Source organism: Nicotiana tabacum, chromosome 6 (assembly GCF_000715075.1).
Source record: "Nicotiana tabacum cultivar K326 chromosome 6, ASM71507v2, whole genome shotgun sequence".
Classification (NCBI taxonomy): Eukaryota; Viridiplantae; Streptophyta; class Magnoliopsida; order Solanales; family Solanaceae; genus Nicotiana; species Nicotiana tabacum.
The window spans coordinates 190,859,827-190,883,416 of record NC_134085.1 but is presented as its reverse complement, the minus strand read 5'-3'; the positions used below and the strand labels follow the sequence as shown (position 1 = coordinate 190,883,416).

The following is a 23,590-nucleotide window of genomic DNA, read 5'->3' as shown; positions in this document are numbered from 1 at the left end:
TATCTTCTTCTTAAATTCTCAAGCATTTTTTCATAATGTCTGAAGAGCGTAGAATAAGAGTTTCATTATATTTGGGAGGGGGGATAGGGTTGTGATGGAGAATAACTCTGTGAGGTACAGTTTATCTCCACAGGGTCATGTTAAATTACCACTTACAATGGAGTACGATAAATTGATATCGTTGTTATGCAAAAAAAATGAGTGTGAGGAAACGTTCAGTGATACTTAAAGTAACCGGAAGATATTCGTATTCTGTCACTCCGCAAGGGGTTGCTTTTTACTTGGAGTTAAACATCGACGATGATGAAACTTTGAGGAATTTTCTGAGGACTCCAGATGAATACCGGGAATTTCGTGTAATCAAAATGTTGGATATGTACGTCAAGGTCGAAGACATTCCTAACAATGTGGTTGCGCGTAGTAGGGACAACTCCCAGTCATCGGATGGTTATTCTGGAGCAGTTTTTGCCGGACAGATTCCGGATGAAAGAGTTTTCCTTGATTTAAACTTATCACCGCCTGCTTTACATAATTCACAAGACGAGTGGTAAACTTCAATTTTCCTTTGTGTTACGATGTACATTTTTGTTGTATTGAATTTGTATTAACGCTCATATATTTAACAGGGGGTACCGGCCGGATATGAATTTTACAAATTATGAACCCAAGCATAATTTTGGTGTGTTGGATCATGGTGGTCCATCCGGGAGTCATTACCTAAATGAAAATGTCCATCATGGAATTTCATCACATTACGACTTGTAAGTGAAGTGATACATCTATATGGAAAGTATTTATTAATTTTCAGTAACTTATTATTTTGTTGATTGTGTAGTGAAAACGAGCAAGTTGAACCACATGTACTCACTCAATTGCCCGAAGACGACGTATTAAATCGAGATCTGGCAGATGCACAAAGTGAGAAAGAGAACAGTGATTACGACAATAATGCTGATGAATCCGGAGACTATACACCCTTTCCTCGTGAGGATGGTGATGAGGAGGATGAGAAGGAAGGACCTGATTTGACGAGAGAGTATGCTTCACTCCTTCTCCCTAGACGAAGAGTGTATGAGTCCCAAATGTCGTTTCATTCAAGGGAGATTCCTTACCTTGATAACTTGCCAAGCATGCCGGATGTGGAAGCTCTTACACGGGATTTTGATGAAATTCAGACAGCAATGTGGGATGAGTCTAGACCAACGGTGCTGGCAAAGGGATTGTTTTTCATGATAATGCGTGTGTAAGCAGGGCTTGTAAAATGTACAACGCAAAAGAGTGTCGTGAGATGACGGTATAGGAGTCAAGTCCGGTTGTATACAAGATTGTTTGTCGCAGGTGGTTTTGGCCATGTCATTGGATGTTGCGTGCGAGCAAGAAGAAGACAGGTCTGTGGAAAGTGGGTAAATACATTCCCACCCACACATGCGAAATGGACACATTCAACGGGAATCACTTCAACTTGGATATTGACTTGATTTCTCTTGTCCTTATTCCACACATCGAAGCATCCATAAGGTATAAAATCAAAGAGTGCATTACATCAGTCCACCAGGAATATGGCCATACCATTACCAAAAGAAAGGCATATCTCGGGCGCAAACGAGCGTTTGAAATAGTCTATGGTAACTGGGATAAGTCATTTGCAGCTCCGCCCAAGTACATGGCCGCACTGCAACACTTTAACCCCGGGACGATTGTTGAATGGAAGCCTGAGCGGAGTCCAGGTAAACCAGAATATATATTCAATTACGTGTTCTGGCCGTTTAAACCAGTAATTGATGGTTTTTCGCATTGCCAGCCCATAATATCCATAAACGGCACTCATGTCTATGGAAATTACAATATCAAGTTGTTGATAGTCGTGGCAGTAGATGCTAATGGACATATATTTCCTCTAGCTTTTGTTGTTTGTGCCAATGAAAGCCAAGAGACGTGGACGTTGTTTTGAACCACTTGAAAGAGCACATTGTCAAACAGCGTTCTGATATTTGTCTAATATCTGATCGGCACGGTGGTATCTTAAGTTCTGTGGAAAACTTGCTTGCATGGCAAGAACCTTATGCCTACCACCGTTACTGTGTGAGACACTTTAAAGCCAATTTCCAGAAGACATATCCCAATAAGGATCTGCATGATTTGATGTGGATGGCAGCAACAGACCACCAACAGCATAAATTCCGGAGGCATATGGAATCTATCAGGCAAGAAGACGAGGCAGTTTATCGTTGGTTAATGCGACATGACCCTGAAAAATGGATTTTGCATGCGGATGGTGGCAGAAGCAACAACAACCTCGTATATCGGGTAATATGTAGCTCCTCTGTATCGTTGGTGATCTCGGGGTGGAGTACCTCTAGGTACTGTCTAATAGGGGTCAAAGTCAACCGACTGGCCCCCGACGATGCAGTCTCGTCCTGAGGCCTGAAACCCGTGAGCAGATGCAGCATGTCCAAATAATCTGCACGCGATATAGATCTCATAGCAATAGGCAGTGACATGGCCATGCCATCAACGGGCAGGCCAATAAAACCTCCACATCCTGCAGTGTGATGGTAGCCTCACCAATGGGCAGGTGGAAAGTGTGTGTCTCCGGTCGCCACCGCTCAATCAACGCCGTGATCAAAGCCAGTCGAGCTGCATCCGTCCGATCTGAATAATCCTATAGAATCCCGTATCCTCCAGGTGCTGGACTACACGGGGATGGAGATCTCTTTCCCTTAAAAAATCCCACAGGTCGTCCACTCTCCTAGCGCGGAGAGTCTGGGATAGTAACTCTTCGTCCCATATATGAGCGGACCTATGATCGTCCTGTAGCACTAATAGCTCAAGAGAGTAAGGGCCAGGATGTATAGGCGGCACGTCCATGTCGTCAACTGTAAATTAAACAACATTAATTGTATGTTTAATCTGTAAATTAAATAATTAATTTTTTGAGTTATATACTTTTTAGAGTTATACAATATTTAAATGGACATGGTATATATATCTATTAGGTTCCAGGCTCGATATTTGAGATCCAGTAGCACCAAACTATCATGAATAATTATGTGTGTCAATTTCAATTGTCTTACCATTTAATGTGTTTGTTTTATAATTAAATTATTAATTTTTAATTATTTAATTGTACAAAATATATATACCTATGGGTTCCAGACTCGATATCTAAGACTCAGTAGCACCAAACTATCATTAATCATTATGTGTGTCAAATTCAATATTTTCATAATTTTGTGTGTTTGTTTTATAATTTATATTCTTAATTTTTAATTATTTAATTGTACAAAGTATATATATACATATGGGTCCATGCTCGATATTTTAGCACCAAACTATCATGAATAATTATGTGTGTCAAATTCAATATTTTTATAATTTTGTGTGTTTGTTTTATAATTTAAATTTTTAATTTTTAATTATTTAATTGTACAAAGTTTGTATTTTCATCTACCAGTATAAGAGATACTTAAACTACAGGGATTCTACGCTAAAATACTCTACACTTTACTACACTAAAAGGCTCTACAGTTTACTACGCTAAAAGGTTCTACATTTTACTACGCTAATAAATAATCTAAACTAAATATAAACAAATACATTTTAATCACATAACATTCACAAAAATACAGATAACATACTAGTTTCGCAAATAAAATACAAAATGACATGGAAACACTAATAACTGAATCCGGATATTAACAGAAAAAATTATTTCTCAATTTTACTTTTTTTAGAATACTAATATCTAAGTCCGGATAAATATAACATACTAGTTTCGCAAATAAAACACAAAACGACATGGAAACACATTCAATCAACTAATATGTATTATTATACAAGTTTCGACATAAAATAAATCGAAATACCTCGATGTAGTGTTTTCGAAAAGTAAATTGATTGAAAATTTGAGTCCGAAAGAGTGAAACCACAATAATACGATGCTCTACTACGATGTGGGACCTACGTTCTTAGTGTTTTGTGTGATAGGAGGGGCCCACAACTCTTTTTTTCCAGAGAAAGCAATGGGGGTGGGGGTGGGGTGGGGGGGGGGGACCAGAAACGAAAGGAAGTAAAAAAAATGGGGGAGGAGGGAGTTCTGGTCTTGGGGAAGACATAGGGGATTAAAATAAGGGGTATAGCGCGCTAATTTTATGCGCTATACCTATAGCGTTTTATTTTATTTCTGTACGCTATACCTGGCAATCAAATTGTCAAAAGGTATAACGCGTTTATTCTCCGCGTTATAATCAAACAGCAAAAGTTACCGTTAAGATATAGCGCGAAGTATTTCAGCGTTATATATAAAAAAGTAACCTTTTTTTTTTTACACTCATTAAGGTAACTTTTGTCCAAAAATACAACAAAAAAGTTCCGGACTCTAAAAAACAGTACCTAAAGACAAAGTTAAAAGAACGTCAATCAATCACAATGACAAAATTTCCATACAGCTCGCTGTTTATTCTCCAAGAAGGCAAGCATATTCTGTAATCATAGTGATAAACGGGTTCTATAACTAAATCTAAAGTTTGAATTTTTTTGGCAAGAAGCATTATTCTAAAAATTGCAATGACAAGTTATGGAAAGTCATAGATGCATAAGCATGGTAATTGCACTTATTTTCAAGAGAATTATTGCTGATAAAACGACCATTTTCATCAACCTTTAAGAGGAAACTATCAGGGTTGAGTTTAGACATTTGAGGGAAGGTTCACAATTGAAGAAACTAGTGTTTCTTATAGACAGATTGGCAGCAAAAGGTTAGAGTCAGGTTCACTTGAATTCCATTCTGGGAACTTCAAATTATGAAAACAATTTGAAGGAAGTTATTCCCTTTCCAATAAAACTCCACTATTAGTTTCCGTCGCTACAATATTACAAATAAATGCAGTAAAAGCAGCACTACAAGCTAATACTAGTATCACTTATCTGGAATCTGGACAAGGATACAATTCAGAATCTGTTGTCAATCACCAGGCATCCAAAGTCCATGCAGTATATTGATGTGGAAGAAATTTCCTAGCACCCAAAGTATGAATACAGACATCAACAACATCGAAGACAGTTAAAATAGATGATTTCCAGAAAATGTGTTAGTTGCTAGAAATAAGCAGCTTCTATTCACTTTCACCCAAACATGGTAGGACGGGTGATCAGCTCAGTTAAATAGTTGATTTCCAGAAAGGGTCCTAGTTGTACTAGAAATAAGCAGCTTCGCTCTTGGCCCAACTTCTTACTGTCTTCTATTCACTTTTCACCCAAACTGTCAACACAGATGGTTAGTACAATATCATGCTTCCACACTCAAATCTCTAAAGCAAGGCATCTATATGTTTCATCTAGAATGGTTTCCACAGCCAAAGAGAATTTTGAACATTAAAATAACTGTAGAAGTAACCATTTCACCAAGGTGCATTTTGTAAATATGCACCAATATACAGACCAAAAGATCAGATTTGGAACTACTTCCACATAAAAAGGATTCATGTCTTCTACAGCTGATCGGTCTTCAAGGCAGCAGCTTAATTCATAATCATCAGAGTTATAAATGCCAACTTGTCCTCGATTTAAATTCAATTTAATGTCGCTTTAGCACCATGCTTTGGTCTAGGAGATAGCACAAGTAAATCCTTAAAGCGTACAACCATGAGCAGCTTAATCCCATCCCTGTTTCCTATCACCTTAATGGGCTAACCACCCAACCGGTGATTGGATGTTGTCTGCGAACTCTAGTTGTTCTATGTGAACCACTTTGTAAACGTTCAAGGATGGTATATGTGATTGAATCAGCTGTCAAACCCTGTTCTTTCAATTTTGCATATAAACTAACAGCTTCTGAAGTTCTCCCACTTCTCTCCAGACAGTCAAGTAGGATATTGTATGTCACTATGTTAGGATAACAACCAGCTGCAAGCATTTCATCAAAGAGGCGATATGCCATCTCAACTTTTTCTGTCTTCCCAAAGCATTCAATGAGAGTACTATATGTTACAACATCAGGATTCAAGCCCTTTTCCTGCATCTCAATGAATTTCACGTGCGCTTCATCAATGTCACCATTCTTCCCCAGACAATTTATTAAGGAGTTATAGGAGACAATATCAGGTTTACAATTGCTATTCTCAAGTTCTTCAAAAATCTTGAGAGCTTCCTCAACCTGTCCTGCTCTACCAAAGCTAGAGATCAAAATGTTATAAGTAAATATGTCTGGTGAAGGGCCATCCAGTTTCATCTTCTCATAGAGATCATGAAGATGAGAAATCTGCTTTAATTTCCCAATAGCAGCGCACACAGTATTATACATGAAGGTATCTGTTTTTACTCCCTTTTCATTCATCTTATTCAGCAAGTCAATAGCCTCAGTTACTTTCTTACTGTTGCATAAGCTCTCTAACATGGATAAGAAAGCATCACGATCTCCTCCATCATGGAAGCTCCACATATTGCAAAAGAGCCTGTGAGCTTCGTTTGCATGGCCTAGTTTACTCAATGTTCTAACAAGATATGCATATATTGGTTTATTCATGTATCTCTTAGATATTTCCACAACTTCATCAAGTCTTCCAAGTTGCCCTTCTGCAGCCAATACATTTAAAATAATACTGTAGGTAAATTCATTTGGACGGCAACTATTCCCCACCATCTTAGAGAAGACAAAGATAGTCTTATCAACCATTCGGCCTTTGGCAAGAGCTTCGATCATAGTATTATAAGCCATTAAATTCGGTGATATGCCCTTCGACAGCATTTCCTGAAAGAAAGACAGTGATTCGCCAGGCTTCCCTAATTTCCCAGTCATTCTGATCAGAATGGTATATGTATATTCATCTGGTTCGCAGTGCCACTTCTTCATGTCCTCAAAAACCTTGTAGGCCTGATCAACCTGGCAAAGCGCTGCACATTAGAATCATTAGACAAGCAGAACCATATTCATCAGTCAAAACAGCTCTGTAGGATAATGTATGTATACTGTTTATTAAGTATTTTAATCTTAGAGACAATAAATACTTCAATATCAAGACATCTGACCATACTTGTATTATTCTCATACCAAGAAATAATGATAGCACCTAGGGCTGTGCATAATTTGGTAAATACCGAATTACCGTACCGAAACCGAAAATTTTGGCATTAGGTATTCGATATTTTGGTATTTGGTTTAAGTTTTAAAAAATATTGGTATTAGGTATGGCATTTGGTATTTTAAAATGAAATACCGAAATACCGATACCATACCGAAATATATATTATATTACACAATAAACATTTTATTAGTTATAACATAAATATAAAAATTTAAAATTTAACTTCCCTTTATTCTCTAAGTTCGTCAATTAACTCTAAGCAAGTAACAAGACATTTTTAATGATCAAATTTATTCTTTTATGTACAGTTTTCTCTCTCTATGTTGGTATTTGCTAGTTTTGGACAAAACTTTTGTCAACAAATGTTTTTAGTTTTGTACTTTTGAGTACGTTAATTTAAAATATTACCGTCTATGACTCTATGCACTAGTTAGTATTCGAACCGAATAAATCGAAGTTACCAAACCGAATATACCGAAATCGAAAGGAGAAAAACCGAACCATACCGAATTTAATTAGGTACGGCATTGGTATTGCATTTTAAGAAACCGAATACCGAAAATACCGTACCGAAATGTCTAAATATTGTACTGTACTGACCGACGAACACCCCTAATAGCACCTGTGACTAGAACTCTTCCTATCCGCTTCAACAATAATCTTAATTGAATGAGTGCACCTTGCAAAACTCAAAAGTCAAATAAGTGTAAAACACCTTCATTTTTAATATCGGTCATGTTGAGCCAACGTGTGTGCACCTCAACTAATTCACCAGGTACTTGCTTATCTCCCACTACTACGGAAACTGACAAACACTATACACCAAGGTTTAAAATACTGAGATTCACCTAGTGTCACCTTTGTCGGAGATCGATCTTCCGTACGCAAAGTTGTTACTCCAGTTTCTCGACTACTAAGCCGAGAAACACTATACACCAAGGTTTCGAATACTGAAAAGATTCACCTAGTGTCACCTTCGTCGGAGATCAAACTTCAGTACGCAAAGTTGTTACTCCAGTTTCTCGACTACTAAGCCACCCCTTTAGAGGTAAAGGGGATGCACTTCATTTGCATAACTGTTTCCTATTTTTAATAACTAAGACAGCTCATTTCCATTGAATTTGGTGTACCTAGCTGCACCATTAATTTGAAACCTAGGTATAGGAATTAAACTCGGTTCAATCTCATAAGAAAACTACAGTAATAGAAATTAGATACAAAAAACAAATGAAGTGGTCCAATTTGGAGTGAAGGCAATCTGGTTTCGTTGATATCTACACTTCAAAATATTTCATAAAAGGTGCCATCTGTGTTCCACAAAGACAATAAGGTTTACCATGTCCCCCAAACTTAGTGTTTTTGTACCATAGGTACTTCATTAATCCCAATTTCACATTTTAAAGACAGACTACAAATATCTTTTACACTATAATTTTTCTTCCCAAAAAGAATACTTTAGTTAATAATGCCAAAGATCAAACCTTTTGGTCCCTAGCAAGAGCATCAAGAAGCATGTTGTACGCAAATATATCCAATCTATAGCCACGCCTCCTCATTTCTTGGTAAACTTCTAAAGCCTTATCTGAATTGCTCAATCTAATATAAGCTTGTAACATACACTTATAACTGTAACAATTCAACCTCAAATCCCATTTTTTAACCAACTCCAAACACCTGGTCAGCTCATTAAGTCCATTCCCTTGTTGGCCGTCTCCGAATATTCCAATGAGAAGATTAACGGTGGAGATGTTTCCACTTATACCAGACCGTTCCATTTCATCGATAATTTCGCGTACGCAATCGAGCCGGTTCGGTAGAGAAGACTTGGAGAGGATGAGAAGTATACGGTTGTAAGTGAAACAGTCATGGCGAAATTTAGGGATTTCAGAGGGGCAAAATCGGAAGAAACGAAGAGCTAAGGTTGGGGATTTGAGGTTTTTGAGGATTTCGGAAGCTTCCGAGGGAGTTAGAGTTAAGGTTAATGTGTCCAGGTAGTCGGATAGGTCAAGGAATGGATCGGATGAAGGGGACGGAGGTGATTTTAGAATTTGGGAGATTTTACAGATTAGGTCACGGCGGGGGAGAGCATAGCCTCTGGAGTCTGCTTGGAGAGTTGGAGCATCGACTTCGACGGCGAAGGAACGGCCATCTTCGGCTTCGACTACCACTCTGCCGCTGTATTTGGTGCCGAAGCATCGGAACTGCTGCCGGAATGTCCGCCGGAGCCGGTAGCAGGGATGCCGGAGCCGGTAGCAGTGATCATTTATAGGGGGATTCATTTTTCATAGAATATAAAGCAATATACTGTCTTTCTTCTGGTTTTCAATATTCAGTCATTTTGTTCTTATATCAGTTTACTCTACATTCAATTTGAGGGTGATCAAACTTGAGAGCCTAGGCTAATTAATATATTTGATTTGCATTTATTTCTTTTACAGTTAATTTCGATATTCATTTATATATTTTCTCAATTTGTAACAAGTTATACAACGTATCCTTAGAACCGCTTATCAATTTAATTGTTATCCATTTTTCGGGTAAACAAATCTGTTTACTATTTGATATATTGGTTTTGAAGTGACAATATTGCTTAATTACTTGACATGACACGAGTTTGAGTCACTCAGATGAGTATATAATAAAACTCTTATAATAAAAGGTGATGGCACTATAGGTGTCTACGGGACCGAGATGACCCGCTTATGGCCCTGATCAGAGGGTGAATGTATAGCCCGCACCGACTAAAATAAAGGGATGGGTTATTCAAAAAGGAGACATGGGCCGTTCTGAAAAGATTTTCTCACCCCTGCCACCCCCAATTTGGCTCTGTTTCTGTCGACGCATTCAAAAAACTGAGTGAAACACTTGCTAATGACAATCAAGATGTGAATGATTGCCAAGGGGCTTGAAATAATTACCTGGTAAATTAAAGGTAAAGACAATCTGTCTATGTTAATATACCGGTGCTGAGCACAAAATGACAGAACTCAGCTAAAAACACAAAGCGTAAAGTCCAACCTAGATAATATACAGCACTGACATCTGCGTAGAGTGCATCACCATTTACAAAAAAAAAATCACTACAACCCATCTCAGCGTTTTCTGAACACAATGTTTATCATCTCTTTTAAATTCCTGCACGCCACTATCTCAGTATCTCCGAGATCTAACGCTGTCAATGATGTTTCAGCTGATTTGGGAATAATACATTTCTTATATCCCAGCTTCGCCACTGTATTTATTCTTTTATCCATTCTTGGTACCTAATGATTTTGCAAGGAGAACAAACAGAAGTGTATCAGAATGACAGGAAGAGGAAAAGAACATGTCTTGTACATGGTGTGCAAGTATGGTTAAGCGTAAAATCTCCAACTGAAAACCATAATGCCTTTCCAAAACCCATAAGCCTACTGCTGGATGGAGGTTAGCTATAATATTCTTTTTCTCAACCAACAGGCAACATAAATGACTAACTCCAAGCAACAGCACTTATAAGAAGAAGCTACATGGCTTTTGCCAGCCTGGACATTAAAATAATAGGAAAAGTGAGATAGGATGCATGAATTATGGTATTTATTTTTTGATAACCGAGGAAATGGAAGATCATAAAAGTAGGCACTCATAAAATTTGAAAAAAAAAAACATCATAAAAGACAAAACTGCAATTTTTTACACCTCAGGACTATAAAACAACAAAAGGAAGAAAAAGAAAGGAAAGGGAGCAAATCACAAGAAGAGGTATGGTAGTTACATGTAAATTTCAACTGGCTTTTCAAGGTTGAGCCAAGCAACGTTTATAGTTAGAATCATGTTTCTGCCATTGATAATCCAACTGGCTTATTCGAATTTGAGGATGCTATTATTTAATCTCAATTGCATTATAGGAGTATGAGGCCAGATAGCATCCTCAGATTCGAATAAGCCATGTTATCAGGGTGCAAATCCCAGAAATTTCACAAGAAAATAATTAATTTGGGAAGTTTACAGAAAGTTAGAGAAGGGGGATCCGGTAAGTATACATACCGTACGAATTTCACCACCAAGGCCAATTTCCCCAATGAATGCTATGCCCACAGGAAGAGGGAACTCCAAAAAACTGAAAAGGACACAAGGCACATGCTTACAAACATCTACATACTTGAAAAGAAATATAAAAAATAATTAAAAGTAGTATAAATAAATGCAGAAATCCACTAGTCTATTTCTCTTTCTCAAGATTGGAGAGCAAAGCCAGGCACACATAGGTTTGCTTTACTTAAATAGGGGCATTGGTTATCTTCCAAGTCACAAGAAGCAATTCCATGTCATCGAGAAAACTGCATGCTTTTTTTTAAAAAACTTTTTCTTTTCCTTTCCTCTGTCCATTCACTCCCTCCTTTGTCTTTTACGTAGTTTGGTATTAATGTACAGAGAACATCCATGATAATCAGGTGTTCATTCCATCGCACTTTATGTGACATTATTTAGCTCAGCAAGGAGTTTAAGGTGTCTATTTGACTTCTATGTTATACAAGAAGTAAAACAAATAAATACTTTGAAAGTTAGTTACAGGAAAATACACCACATCAAATATTAAGTTTGATTATTTAAATGAATTTGAATTTTTAAAGTATGTGAAAGTTGTGTAAAATAACAATATGATTTGGGAGAGAAAACTATATAGGTGCTGACCTGCAAAGACAGATGGCTAATACATATGAACAATATACCTGCTGCAAATTGCCGCTGCTACTGCAAGATCACCAGCAGTCTCTGACAGCCTAACGCCACTGACAACATTGAGAAAAATACCCTATAATCAAATAGGATAGGAACCACATCAAAGATCTAGAGTATATGTCAAATTGTAAAAGAAAACACAAAGTATGCACTGACAAACCAAATATAAAAAAAGGAAGATCAAATTAAAAAAATAAGGTAAGACATCCCGAGGAGAAGCCATAAATGGAAGAAAGTATTCGTGGAATGTTCATTAGAATCATTACATTCTCTTGTAGCTTGAGACCAGCTTGCTTTATAAGAACCTGTATACAATAGCAAAGAAACCAGTTAATTTGCAATCTTCAGCATATCTGATCCCAAAAAACAAAAAAATAGCACATGCATCTGAGTTATTCAGTTTCAGGAAAAGGACATATAAATGATTATCAAGAATTTACACTGGTTTCTGTACAGTAGTAAGGAAACCAGTTAATTCGCAATCTTCAGTTCAGGGAAAAAAATATAGAAATACCAACGATCTTCAAGAATTGGCATGTGAGCCACAAGTTTCAGCAGTAGATCGAAAGCAACAACTTGCTCCCTATTAAAAGAACCTACAAGATTTCCTTACGAGCTCATGTAAATGTTGAAGGAGTAATACTCACTGAAATTATCATCTCAGCTCTGCCAGCTTGAACGCCATTTACTTGTCTTGAGACTGATGAACCAGCGACACATAATGCCTACATGGATATAGAAATTTATTCAAATGATAAAATATTTGAGAAAATGTTACATTAGAAGAGCAGATTCACGAGGAAGTAGCTAGGGAGATATTTAGGTCGAAAAAAAACAATAAAACTGCTTAAATTACAAAGCTCTCTTCCTTCCCCTCATCGGTACACCTGTGCAGTTGTAATAGCTTTTGGCAAGAGAAATTGAAAAATGTAGAAAAGACGTTGCACAAGGGGTTATCACTGCACCATCTTTGTTTCCGGGACCTGATTCTAGCTCCATTTGCCCACTTGACTCTGATGTTTGTCATAGAAATCATCCCATATCTTCGTTATACCCCATTACCCCTCCATAGACCCTATACCATTAGACATGGTAATTTCACCAGCCCTTCACTCCCCTTCTTGGTTTCCATATTTCTCTATAATGAAACTTCTACACAATGCTTGGTTCCACTTGAGCATAAACTAATAAAGACTAGAGAATTCCCAAAACAAAGTATTGCATAACACATACCTGAATTTCGATAAGAAAGGCTCGAGATCCATCCATAATTACAGTAACAGCTAATCCAGCCAGAAAATCAGAATCCGACTGCTGCTCACTTAGAAATATTTCACTTGGGTTTGAAACAGCCTGCAAGCCCGATTGCGACATTTCAAACACTCCAAGCTGCAAGCAAAAGACAATAGGTTAGCCGATTGCACCAGTTCGCAACACTAACAAACATGCCAGAGCACACAATAGGAAAAAAATACATAAATCAGAAAAAGACTTGGGAAATCATTAGGTGGTCCAAAATTTTCAGTATGATGTTCCCTGAGATGAGAATCCTACAAAGAAAGTAGCATAACCCAGACTAAAAGAATTTGAGAAATCCTTTGGCGATTTTACCTAGATTAAGTCACGTCTACATTTTGCCCTTCATATTGACTTTTGGTAAATCTTTAACCAACATTAGAAAGGGATAACCTTTATCAATCAGAATATGCTGACCGGATAAGAAGGATAACCTTCTTGGATCACCAGTAACCCAACATCATGAAATGAAGCCGGAAAAATCAGACTCCAAATGAAAATACGAGCTTCTTTTGTGCAAGAGCAGAACATACCTGTCACAGCTATTCGCCTACATCACTAAACATGAATCACATTGTGACTTCCAGCGTCAGGATAACTTAATAAAACAAACTCTGCTTGGTGCATACAACTTGAGATTGAAAAGCCGCAATCATAATTTACTTGTTTTTAAAGTTCTACATACAATTACCTCAAGGAAGAAGATAACAGAGTAAATAGTTGTTTTTTTTTCTTTTCGATAACTGCGGAATTCCGGAAGGCCAGTGGTGGACGGTTCAAAACTTGGTGGATAAAGGGTTTGTCCCTCTACCATTCTCCACTTAAATACCGAGCCTTTGTCTGTGGCAGGTTCAAAACATGACGCGTGTCTAATCCACACTCACGGCTGCACTTTTACCACCAGACCAAAGCCCTGAGGCAATAGTTTTGTTTGGTTTAAGAACCAGACAACTTGATATTGGGAAAAAACAATTGTCATTAGTTTCCAATAATATTTGGAAGCCAATGTTTCCTGGGAAAAGGCAATGAGCTGATTTTCAAACAGAGAAGAGTGGAACCCATCATAGTCAAGGCAGGGTGCCACTGTCTGTTCAGTCACATTTCTGCTACAACAAATTACCTTATGACCCCGGAATTATTTTTTTCCTGCCATAATAACTTTTTCTTTTGTTTTCCTTCAACAAAGTTTTTACTCAAAGGTATCGTAGCAGCAAAATAAAGATATTTAGTCATATTTAATCTTATTACTTCTACCAATATGAAGGCCTCCAAAATTGCTTTAGAATTATAGACAGCAGCGAATAAAAATCCAGAAACTCACTTTTGTTTACTGAAAAACATAACCAATACCACTTCTCCCAAAATCAAAACATATCCTGATCCGAACGCAATCAAAGAAAGTGAACGTTTAAGTCAAGACTCTTTCCAAGTTCAAACCTACGGGTCGCATATGTTGGAATAAGTTTGGCACCTTTCCATGCTGGAATAAGTAAGGTACCAAGAGATGACATTAAAAGTTTTCCATCTAATAAATGTGGTGGACCAACCATCTTCTGCCAGTTTTTGTAGATATATTTTCAAATCAAGTGCAGTTCTTTTACCCCCCCACCCCCCCCCCCCCAAAAAAAAAAACTCCAAAAATTGACAGTAAGAATGAAGCCCTATAACTAAACAATATTCACTCCTCCTAGCAGAGAAGCCTGAACATACATTCCAAGTAATCCACATTCTAATAAACTCAAAACTAACTGATTCATGTAATGCGTAGATCTTCCGTTAAGTTGCCCCTTATCTTCTCCCTCTTCAAACAATGAAGGGCAAGCTTTGTCCCACCACACTAACACTAAAATCATATAGAGCATTTCAACGAAAAAAGAAAGAAAAAGAGAAAGGAGAACGGGGGGAGTGAGAGAAATAAAGCATCCGAATACCTCATCTGTGGATCCAAATCGATTCTTTACCGAACGAAGTAAACGATGAGATGAATACTTCTCTCCCTGCAATTTCAGTGTGTGAACCAGGCATTGATGAGAAACAGCTATGGTATAATCAAAACCAAGAACAAGAACCTCCTAAAGCAATATGGATAGAGAAAATTGTTCTTCCAAGAAAGATGATAGTTCTCGGTCTGCAAGAACTGACTCCAAATGGAACCAAAAGAAAATGTGCACAAACACGATAATTTTTTTTTATTGATAAGGTAAATATTTTACTAACAATTGTGGAGAATCCCTTATACAAGCCATATACCAAAAAAGAGAACCTACACCAAACTATGGTTCTCAACAAAAGAGACCAGATCCTCCCATACAAATAGGGACCTCAGAAGTACACCAAAAAGAAACTGAAGACAAAAGGCTACCTTGCAACTTCACGAACATGATAAATTAATATCGCAAATGAGTAAAACGGGCATGCAGAGGAGCCAAAGAAGCCATACAAATTATAAAGGATATGCCCAAATGTTCAGAGACTCTGAATAAATTGACCAAGCACAGACAAAAAGCATTATACACATGATCACAAAAAAAAAAAAGCTCCTAACGATACAGCATCTCTAGTATGAGCACAATATGTTCTCACCTTCAGTATCAAAAGCCATAAAAAAACTCTTTTTTTCCTCTATGAGATGAACAAAGGCCATATAAAAACATGTGTACTGCAAATAACAGGAGGAGATACTACTCAAAACAGAAATTCAGAAGGTACTTACTTCCATATAAAGAACAACATCAACTATGTGTTCCAAGACGCGAGGCCCAGCTATTTCTCCAGATTTAGTCACATGCCCAATCTGAAAATTACCCAAGTTTAGTATCAGATCAACAGATAAATAACCGGCAAAGATATTCTGGCTGCTGAAAGCATATGAATTCTAGTTAAGCATAGGTTCGTAACAGAAAAGGAAAATTTCTTAACAGTTTTTTTTTTTTTGGATTGGTAAATAATATATTATATAAATATTTGCACTAAGCCAGTGCAACAGGCGTAATTACAGGTTGTGCAAATCAGCAATTGCGTCTAAAATATCATCTACATCTGGTGCACCAAAAAACGATCAACAAAAAGCAATCAACAAAATACAATTAAGTTTAAGGCAATGTAAATTTCTTCTTTTGCCTTCAAAAGTTCGACTGCTTCTTTCAAGCCAGACGGACCACCAGATAACTTGAGGAACAGTGTTCTAGGTCTTTTGAGCTTTCTTGCATAGACCCTCCCTGGTCCAGCACTTCAGCATTTCTGAAATGGAGTTAGGCATGGTCCAAGACATACCAAATATTGAAAAGAACATGTTCCATAACTGGTTTGTAACCTTGCAATGCAAAAAAAGAAAAGGAAAATTTCTCAATCAAGAAAAGAAACAAGATATCCTCTGATAAGGTATCGAAATGATAAATAAAGGTAAAACTCCTCTTATAAAGTTTATCTCCGTATTTATTTTAATAAAAAATCAATTGAAAGAATTCAATTTACTTTTTGCAAAGGAGGAGAGGACGAGAGGATAATTAAAGAAAGCCATCTAAAGTGACAAAAAAGACAACAAATTGACTTAAGTTACTGCAATAAATATCATCAACCAGATGTCTTTAAGTTAAAGCACAATGTTCAATAGTCCATCCTCACCAGAAACACAGGGATATTGGTCTTCTTGGCAAACCGCAGCAATGCTTCTGTGCATTCTTTTACCTGTCAAGAATGAATCAGTATTAAGAATGATGACTCAACACTGCTCTGAGAAACAACTTAACGGTCGTCTATTTCATTATTTAAAAAAGAAGGTAACTCAGAGCTTTAAAAAGTCATCCTTAAGAGACAGATTCTTCCGGAAAACTCTGGTAGCACAGCTATCGTGAGACGAATGATTTATTTATAGGAAACTCCCTCAAATGAAAGTTTTTAATAACAAATGAATTGAGAGAAACTCTTCCCATTCAAATGGATAAAAAACTTGAATGACCTCTCAATAAAAATAAACTATTACAAAAATAGCACAAAACAGTAAACCTGCGATAGACCTCCTGCACTTCCAGTTACTCCTCTCAGATAAACTGTCTGGATGGAATCAATTATCAAAGCTCGCAGCAAGAGAGTTTGGGCCTTCTCCAGAATATCCTGAAGAAGACAGCAACATGGAATAAAAAACCATAAACACATCAGATGTATTCACTAGCATATATCTCAGTCTGCAACCTTCAAGTAGTCCAGTTTATTTTTTGAACAAATGTGCAAAGGACCTAGCTTTTCACAAGAGAAGATGAAGCACACGAACTAATATAAAGATATTTTTGATCATTGACATAGTTTAACCGACCTATATTACATTAAGTGATCCTTTTTTATCCGCAACATTTGCACATTATTATTACAAGTTGCAATTTACAACGACAACAACCCCAGTGAAATCCCACAAGCGGGGTCTAGGAAGGATAGTGTGTACGCATACCTACCCCTACCTTATGAAGATAGAGAGGCTGTTTTCGAAAGACCCTCGGCTCAAGAACAAACAAATTGCAATTTAAAGGTTAAAAAGATGGAAATATTGATCCATTCGCTTCTTTCAGTTGGATGTAGAAATTTCAGCCAAACAATGGTCACAACTAAGAATATCAGAAGTTTGTTCAAAAACTATAATAAGAGTACAACTAGCAAAATATTTTGGTAAATACATCTAGGTCAATATACTCTCAACTTGATGTTCTAGGGTAGGCAAAATCAGTTTGTCCCCAAATGAACAAAGACTGCAACAACAACAACAACAACAGCCCAGTATAATCCCAAAGACTGCAATAACATGACTGGACATTGTACACCTTGTTAATTTATGTAATGAAGTTCTGAGGATGATTCCAAAATTCAAGCTTTTTAATTACTATAAGCCTATAAGATGAAGTGATTGCATGGGATAACAAAGAGATATGTGGAAAATCACTAGCATGTAAAACTTGGTTTCTGTTCTCATAAAGACCTGCAATTGTTATTCAAAGACTCTGCAACAATAAAATGGTAACTATGGACATGGCTGACCAATGCACATTAAACAGTTCCCATCTAAGTGTTCAACTTTGAATCTTCTTCTTCTCACATCTTCTCCTGTCTAACCTTGCATTATTATGCTAATTAACCTAGCACCCAAGTCCGCATCGTCGAGGTCAGGCTAGTTGTCTAAGACTCAACTTGCTACGGAAAAAGGGGCGGAAAGGACCTCATACTTCATATAGTAAACCACCATGTGAACATAAGCCAACCGGAAAGATTATGCAACATCTTAAGAGCAAAACCTATTTTTAAGAAACATTGTTTCTCAAAGAAGCAGAAATGAGGATGTTGAGGTGGATGTGCGGGCAAACTAGGATGGATACGATTAGGAATCAAGTTATTCGGGAGAAGGTGGGTGTGGCTCCTATGGATGACAAGATGCGGGAAGCGAGGCTCAGATGGTTCGAGCACGTGCGGAGGAGAAGCCCAGATGCCCCGGTAAGGAGGTGTGAGCGATTGGCTTTGGTGGGTACGAGAAGAGGTAGAGGGCAGCCTAAGGAGTATTGGGGAGAGGTAATCAAGCAGGACATGGTGTGGCTTCAGATTTCCAAGGACATGGCCCTTGATAGGAAGGTGTGGAGGTCGAGCATTAGGGTTGTAGGTATGGAGGTAGTTGAGCAAGTTCTACTTCGTTATTCATTGCATAGGGCCTTATTTACTGGTTATTGTTATTGCTTTTCATCTATTTTCTGGTTCTTATGTCGCTGTTACTATTTCTATGTTTTCTGGTGATGGTACTGATGTATTTGTCTCTTTTCGTCTTTTTGAGCCGAGGGTCTTTCGGAAACAGCCTCTCTACCCCCTTAGGATAGGGGTAAGGTCTGTGTACTCACTACCCTTCCCAGACCCCACTTGTGAAATTTCACTGGGTTATTGTTGTTGTTGTACAGTTTTCTCAGATCATGTCTATTCATATTTCACTGGATTAATAACCTTCCATAAATTTTTAAAAATAGAGGTCCTTCAATTGGCAGCCACTACCGGTTGTACTGACTAACTCAAGGCATAGTTGTCCCACAAAAGCCAGTTTAAGAACATTAGTCAACAATCAATACGAATAGCGTACTAAAACAGATTAATCATGCCAAGGGAAATTAACATTCATAAATTGAAGGATATCAAAGGGATACCTCAATATCTGTACTTGCATAAAGAAATAGTTCATCTGTCCCGATTCTCATCCGATCAGCTCTATTTCCAATTTGTTCAACACTCTGCCATGAAGAAGACTCAAGATGGGGCATTACTGACATTTTTCATGAACGTAAAATTGTAGGAAAGGAAAAAAAAGATTATTTAAATAAGAAAGCTAGGATTAAGATTTGGAAAAATTTACAAGCCATTGACATTTTCCCCTATTTTGTTTCCGTGCATTACAAAGCCAAAACACAAGCATATGCACTCACAGAGACTGTGCTCCTTCAAATTTGAAAATATTGAAACCATGTAGTTCCTCATATACTGCCTCCATCCCAATTTATGTGGCAGTTTTGATTGGACACAAAGCCATAGACATTTGTGTGGCTACCAATCATCTCATTAAGGGTAAAATGGAAAGTGTAAAGTTAAGTTGTTACAAAATATTGAAAGGTGTTTTTTATTTTTGAGAAGATGTATAGAAAGGTGTTATTCTTTTACGGAGAAATTAAAAAGAAAAGTGTGTCCCATAAAATGAGACAGAGGAAGTAATTGCTATTCCCTTCCCCTTTTGCAGATAAACCTATCACTTTTCCTTTGTAGACATATGTTTCTCAGTCAAGTAACCATATGCTCAACCTGCATGAGAATCAGCTACCCTCACAGAAAAGGTGAATATGGAAAAGGTACAGAAGTGATTTATGTATCAACGGAAGACATTACTAACAACAGTTACTCAAAACCGGCCCAATCAAAGCTCAATTGACAATTGTAACTACTACGGCAGTTCAGATAGCACCCCAAGCCTTCATATACCATCATGTTTATCTATACATTAAGACATACTATTAATATGCCATTTCTCAAAAAGCGAATCTGTTATGACACGGTAAGCTTTTACATTGGTTTACGTTTAGCCAACGTCAGGTATAGGAATAGTTCTATGTTGGTGTACTTCTACATTATGCCCTTGGTGGAATTTCAGTTTTAGCAAATACAGCATAACAAAAGATTGAAAAAGTAAAAAGGCACTGCCCAATTAGGAATGATAAACACCCACCTCTTCACCAGACACATAGAGAACTGGTGCTGATCCTCCCATATCACACCCCTCTGCAACTATGGCTGCAATCTTGCAATAAAGAATAAGATAGTCAAAGTGATTGGAGAATATTAGATGACTCCAAATGATATGACTAACCAAAAACTTATGTCTGCACATAGCATCATACCTGTAACAATAGCGTGCTCTTGCCAACACCCGGATCACCGCCAACTAAAACTAAGCAGCCTGCAACATAGAAAAGGATAAAAGAATCAGTCCATATTGAGAAGATAGAGATAGCTCCTAACAAATTAAAGTCAAAATGCTCCATGAAATCAATGGGGATATTTTTAAACAGTGAAAAACAGAGACCAACGACGCAATGTTGCCAAAGGCGAAAAGCATTAAAAAGCACTCCAGATCTATCAGGGCTTTTCGCGCAAAGCGCAATTAAAGTGTGCGCTTTATACAAAGAAAAAAATAAAAACATATATGTAATGCAAGAGAAAATTAAGAATTTCATTCATAACAATTTCCTTAACAATTAATGTATCTTTTTGCCAATTATATTTATTGTTTTGCACTGCTTCAACTTATTGGCAATGAGGCGCACGCCTTGGTGCCTTGCCTACACCGAAGCGCAGCCTAAGTGAGGCGAAGCGCATACCCTGAGCTTTTTTGAGCTTCAGGGCTTAAGCGCTCTTCAAATGAGCCTTTGACAACACTGCAAAGACGACCTAGACAGTGACTGTCATTTAGCAGCAATTATTTATCAGCATGCACAGATTATTTTGGTTGATGCTCCTAATCCATCTGTGGCAAGTTCAAGGCATAGCCTTAAGCAAATTATAGAATGCAACAACTTCTGGAAGCTATCATTTTTCTTTTTTATTTGTAGGTGGATAACTCTGAATTTTATACAGAATACACTTAGGCTTCTCGAGAAATTTCAAGGTTAAAGTGAACAAGTTGCAAGTTAGTAACATGATCTCAATAATGACAGAGTAACAGGCAGGCTACATTACTTAAGTTAATTGTGGAATTCTTCGCGGAATAGTATAGATATTTAGGTATACCTGTCTAATGCAGTACTGATGTGAAACTAGAGATGGAGCTTGGGTAATGAAGGTTGTTACCGTCAGTAGTTGAGCTTCTCCTTGAATTCTATGATACAGATATAACCATACGGTGTTGTGCCCACTAGATAACGGAGTCGTCAACTAATTTTATACCTCTCTTTTTGATAAGGCTAATTTTAATTTTATATTTTTCTTTCCCTCCTTATTCCGTATTTGCACGTCCAGCCCTAAAGTTCACCCATTTCTAAGCACTTAACATAAATCCTTAAAATTCAATAACTTCCTCAGCTATCGTGCCTCAACCCTAAATATGTGGTAAGTTATGCTCCTTTGTTATAATTTAGCCTTGGCCAGTTTCTACCATGCTGCATACTGAAAAATGTTTGATTAAACTGAATAAGTATACTTCAGTATCCACGCAGTGCCAAAACAACAACAAACATTAGGCAAACCTGCAGCCAAACTACTTGCAGTAGACATATAGCCAAAATTTAGTGACACTAGAAGGACCCCTTTAACATGATAGCCTAAATAAACACTTGCTCTGAGAAGATTTTAACTCATGCTACGAAACCTGAAATTGTTTTTGTTAATTTTTATAAACATGTAGTATCTTTATAAAAAAATTTGACTGAATAAATTTTGATTTTTTCAGTTGAGACAGCAAGGCACAATGAACTTCATGTGTAAAAGTAGGGACAAAACAAGGCAGTACCCGGCACAAGACCACCACCGAGTACTCTTCCAACTTCAGCTCCAAAGAGACCAGACCTATACAAGTACAATATTTCAAAGTGTTCATTAACAATTTCCCATAAGATTTTCAAATATTAATATCAAAGTCAAGATGGCAAAACACTGAAGCAAAGATATGTAAAGGACAAAAACAGGCAACATTCTTTTTTAGGAGATAATTATGAAATTCAATGTTCCTCTTATTTACATCTATAATTAACTTACAGAGGGATTCGCCAATTTAGTTGATTGGTCCCTTTATTTACATCCGTCAATTTCGTAGGCATGGCTTTAACAGACTGATGAGGCAGCCACGACCTTGTCACATTCTCAGTGAACCTCAAACCCACTCGTAGGACGCTCTATTCCTTCCGAAAATCGCTTCATTGTATTAACACCATTACACTGCTTACAAATCCCCCACCATTGCCCATCATCATACCCACAATCACTACACACCCACACTGTTTTACTACTCTTCCCACCCTTCCCCTTTTTCTTGGTACCATTCCCTATAACTTCATAAACCCTAGTCTTTATACCGTTGGAATAATTCCCATTTACTGCAGTCGACTTAGACTCTGTTTGTGGGGTGTGTTCGTCACTAGGGTTTTTTTGAGTTGTTGAAGGGGCAGCCCAGCCTTGTACGGCGGCGTCGGTGAGAGAGGTGGACTCTTTAGGAATTTGTTGACGGAGAGCGGAACGGAACTGGCGGGATTGTTTGGGGTATTGAGAGGAATTGCATAAAATGGTAAAACGGAGAGATGAGAGGGGGATTTTTGGAGGGAGATTGAAAAGGTGTTTTTGGAAGTGGAGGGCTCTCAGTGTTTGCATGTTTGGTACTTGCATAGAGAGAAAGGAGGGCAAAATTTGAACACAATTGCAATTGAATAAACGGTCGGAAATGGAAACTTCTCTTTTTCCCCGGGTCGGAAACGGAAACTCACCTCTCTTATATCAACACAATTGCAATTACTTCCTAATCGCCGATTATATATTTTGGAATAGCTGTACCAGTTTGAAGAATTTCTTTTACACATTTAAAATAATTTAATAGTATGATGTGATTGGTTGTTTGTCTTATTTTTTAAATAATAACAAATGAAATCTATTACAGTAAATTACTTACAATTATAATTTATTTGACTTTTCATATTATTAATGCATAGAAATCAAACTATTACAAACTTTAAATGGATTAATTAACGTATACCTTTCCTAAAAAAACCATTGCATGTATTGTACAAATCCATTATTATGCACTTCCCAAGAGGTAAGCAAATTAATACAGTCAAAATTCTTTATGACAACCTCGTTTGTTCTGATATTTTTTGTTATTATAGTAAGGTGTCGTTATAAATGACATATATTATAACATTGCATAAAAATTGATTCCGAAAAAATTTGACTTTTATAGTAAATGGTTGTTAAATTATATTGTTATAAAGATGTCTAACTAT

General features: G+C 37.2%; 2 protein-coding genes across 2 annotated transcripts; both read right to left on the bottom strand.

The window, feature by feature from the left end:
- Positions 1–4,788: 4,788 nt before the first annotated feature.
- LOC107793633 (pentatricopeptide repeat-containing protein At1g51965, mitochondrial-like) lies at positions 4,789–9,337 on the bottom strand. The gene is made up of 2 exons (XM_016616023.2): positions 8,564–9,337; positions 4,789–6,880 (listed from the first exon to the last, which is right to left on the bottom strand). Exons 1-2 carry the CDS (start codon positions 8,855–8,857, stop codon positions 5,675–5,677), a joined length of 1,500 nt encoding a protein of 499 aa, XP_016471509.2. The 5' UTR covers positions 8,858–9,337; the 3' UTR covers positions 4,789–5,674.
- Positions 9,338–9,960: 623 nt separating this feature from the next.
- Positions 9,961–23,110, bottom strand: LOC107793634 (uncharacterized). Its single transcript, XM_016616024.2, is given in 16 exon segments — positions 9,961–10,345; positions 11,106–11,178; positions 11,792–11,874; positions 12,068–12,106; positions 12,449–12,526; positions 13,035–13,190; positions 15,029–15,094; positions 15,811–15,891; positions 16,722–16,784; positions 17,103–17,210; positions 19,265–19,348; positions 20,332–20,403; positions 20,504–20,562; positions 22,111–22,166; positions 22,356–22,465; positions 22,467–23,110. Coding segments are annotated over 16 exon segments (1,812 nt in total). The 5' UTR covers positions 22,980–23,110; the 3' UTR covers positions 9,961–10,174.
- Between the last annotated feature and the right edge of the window lie 480 nt (positions 23,111–23,590).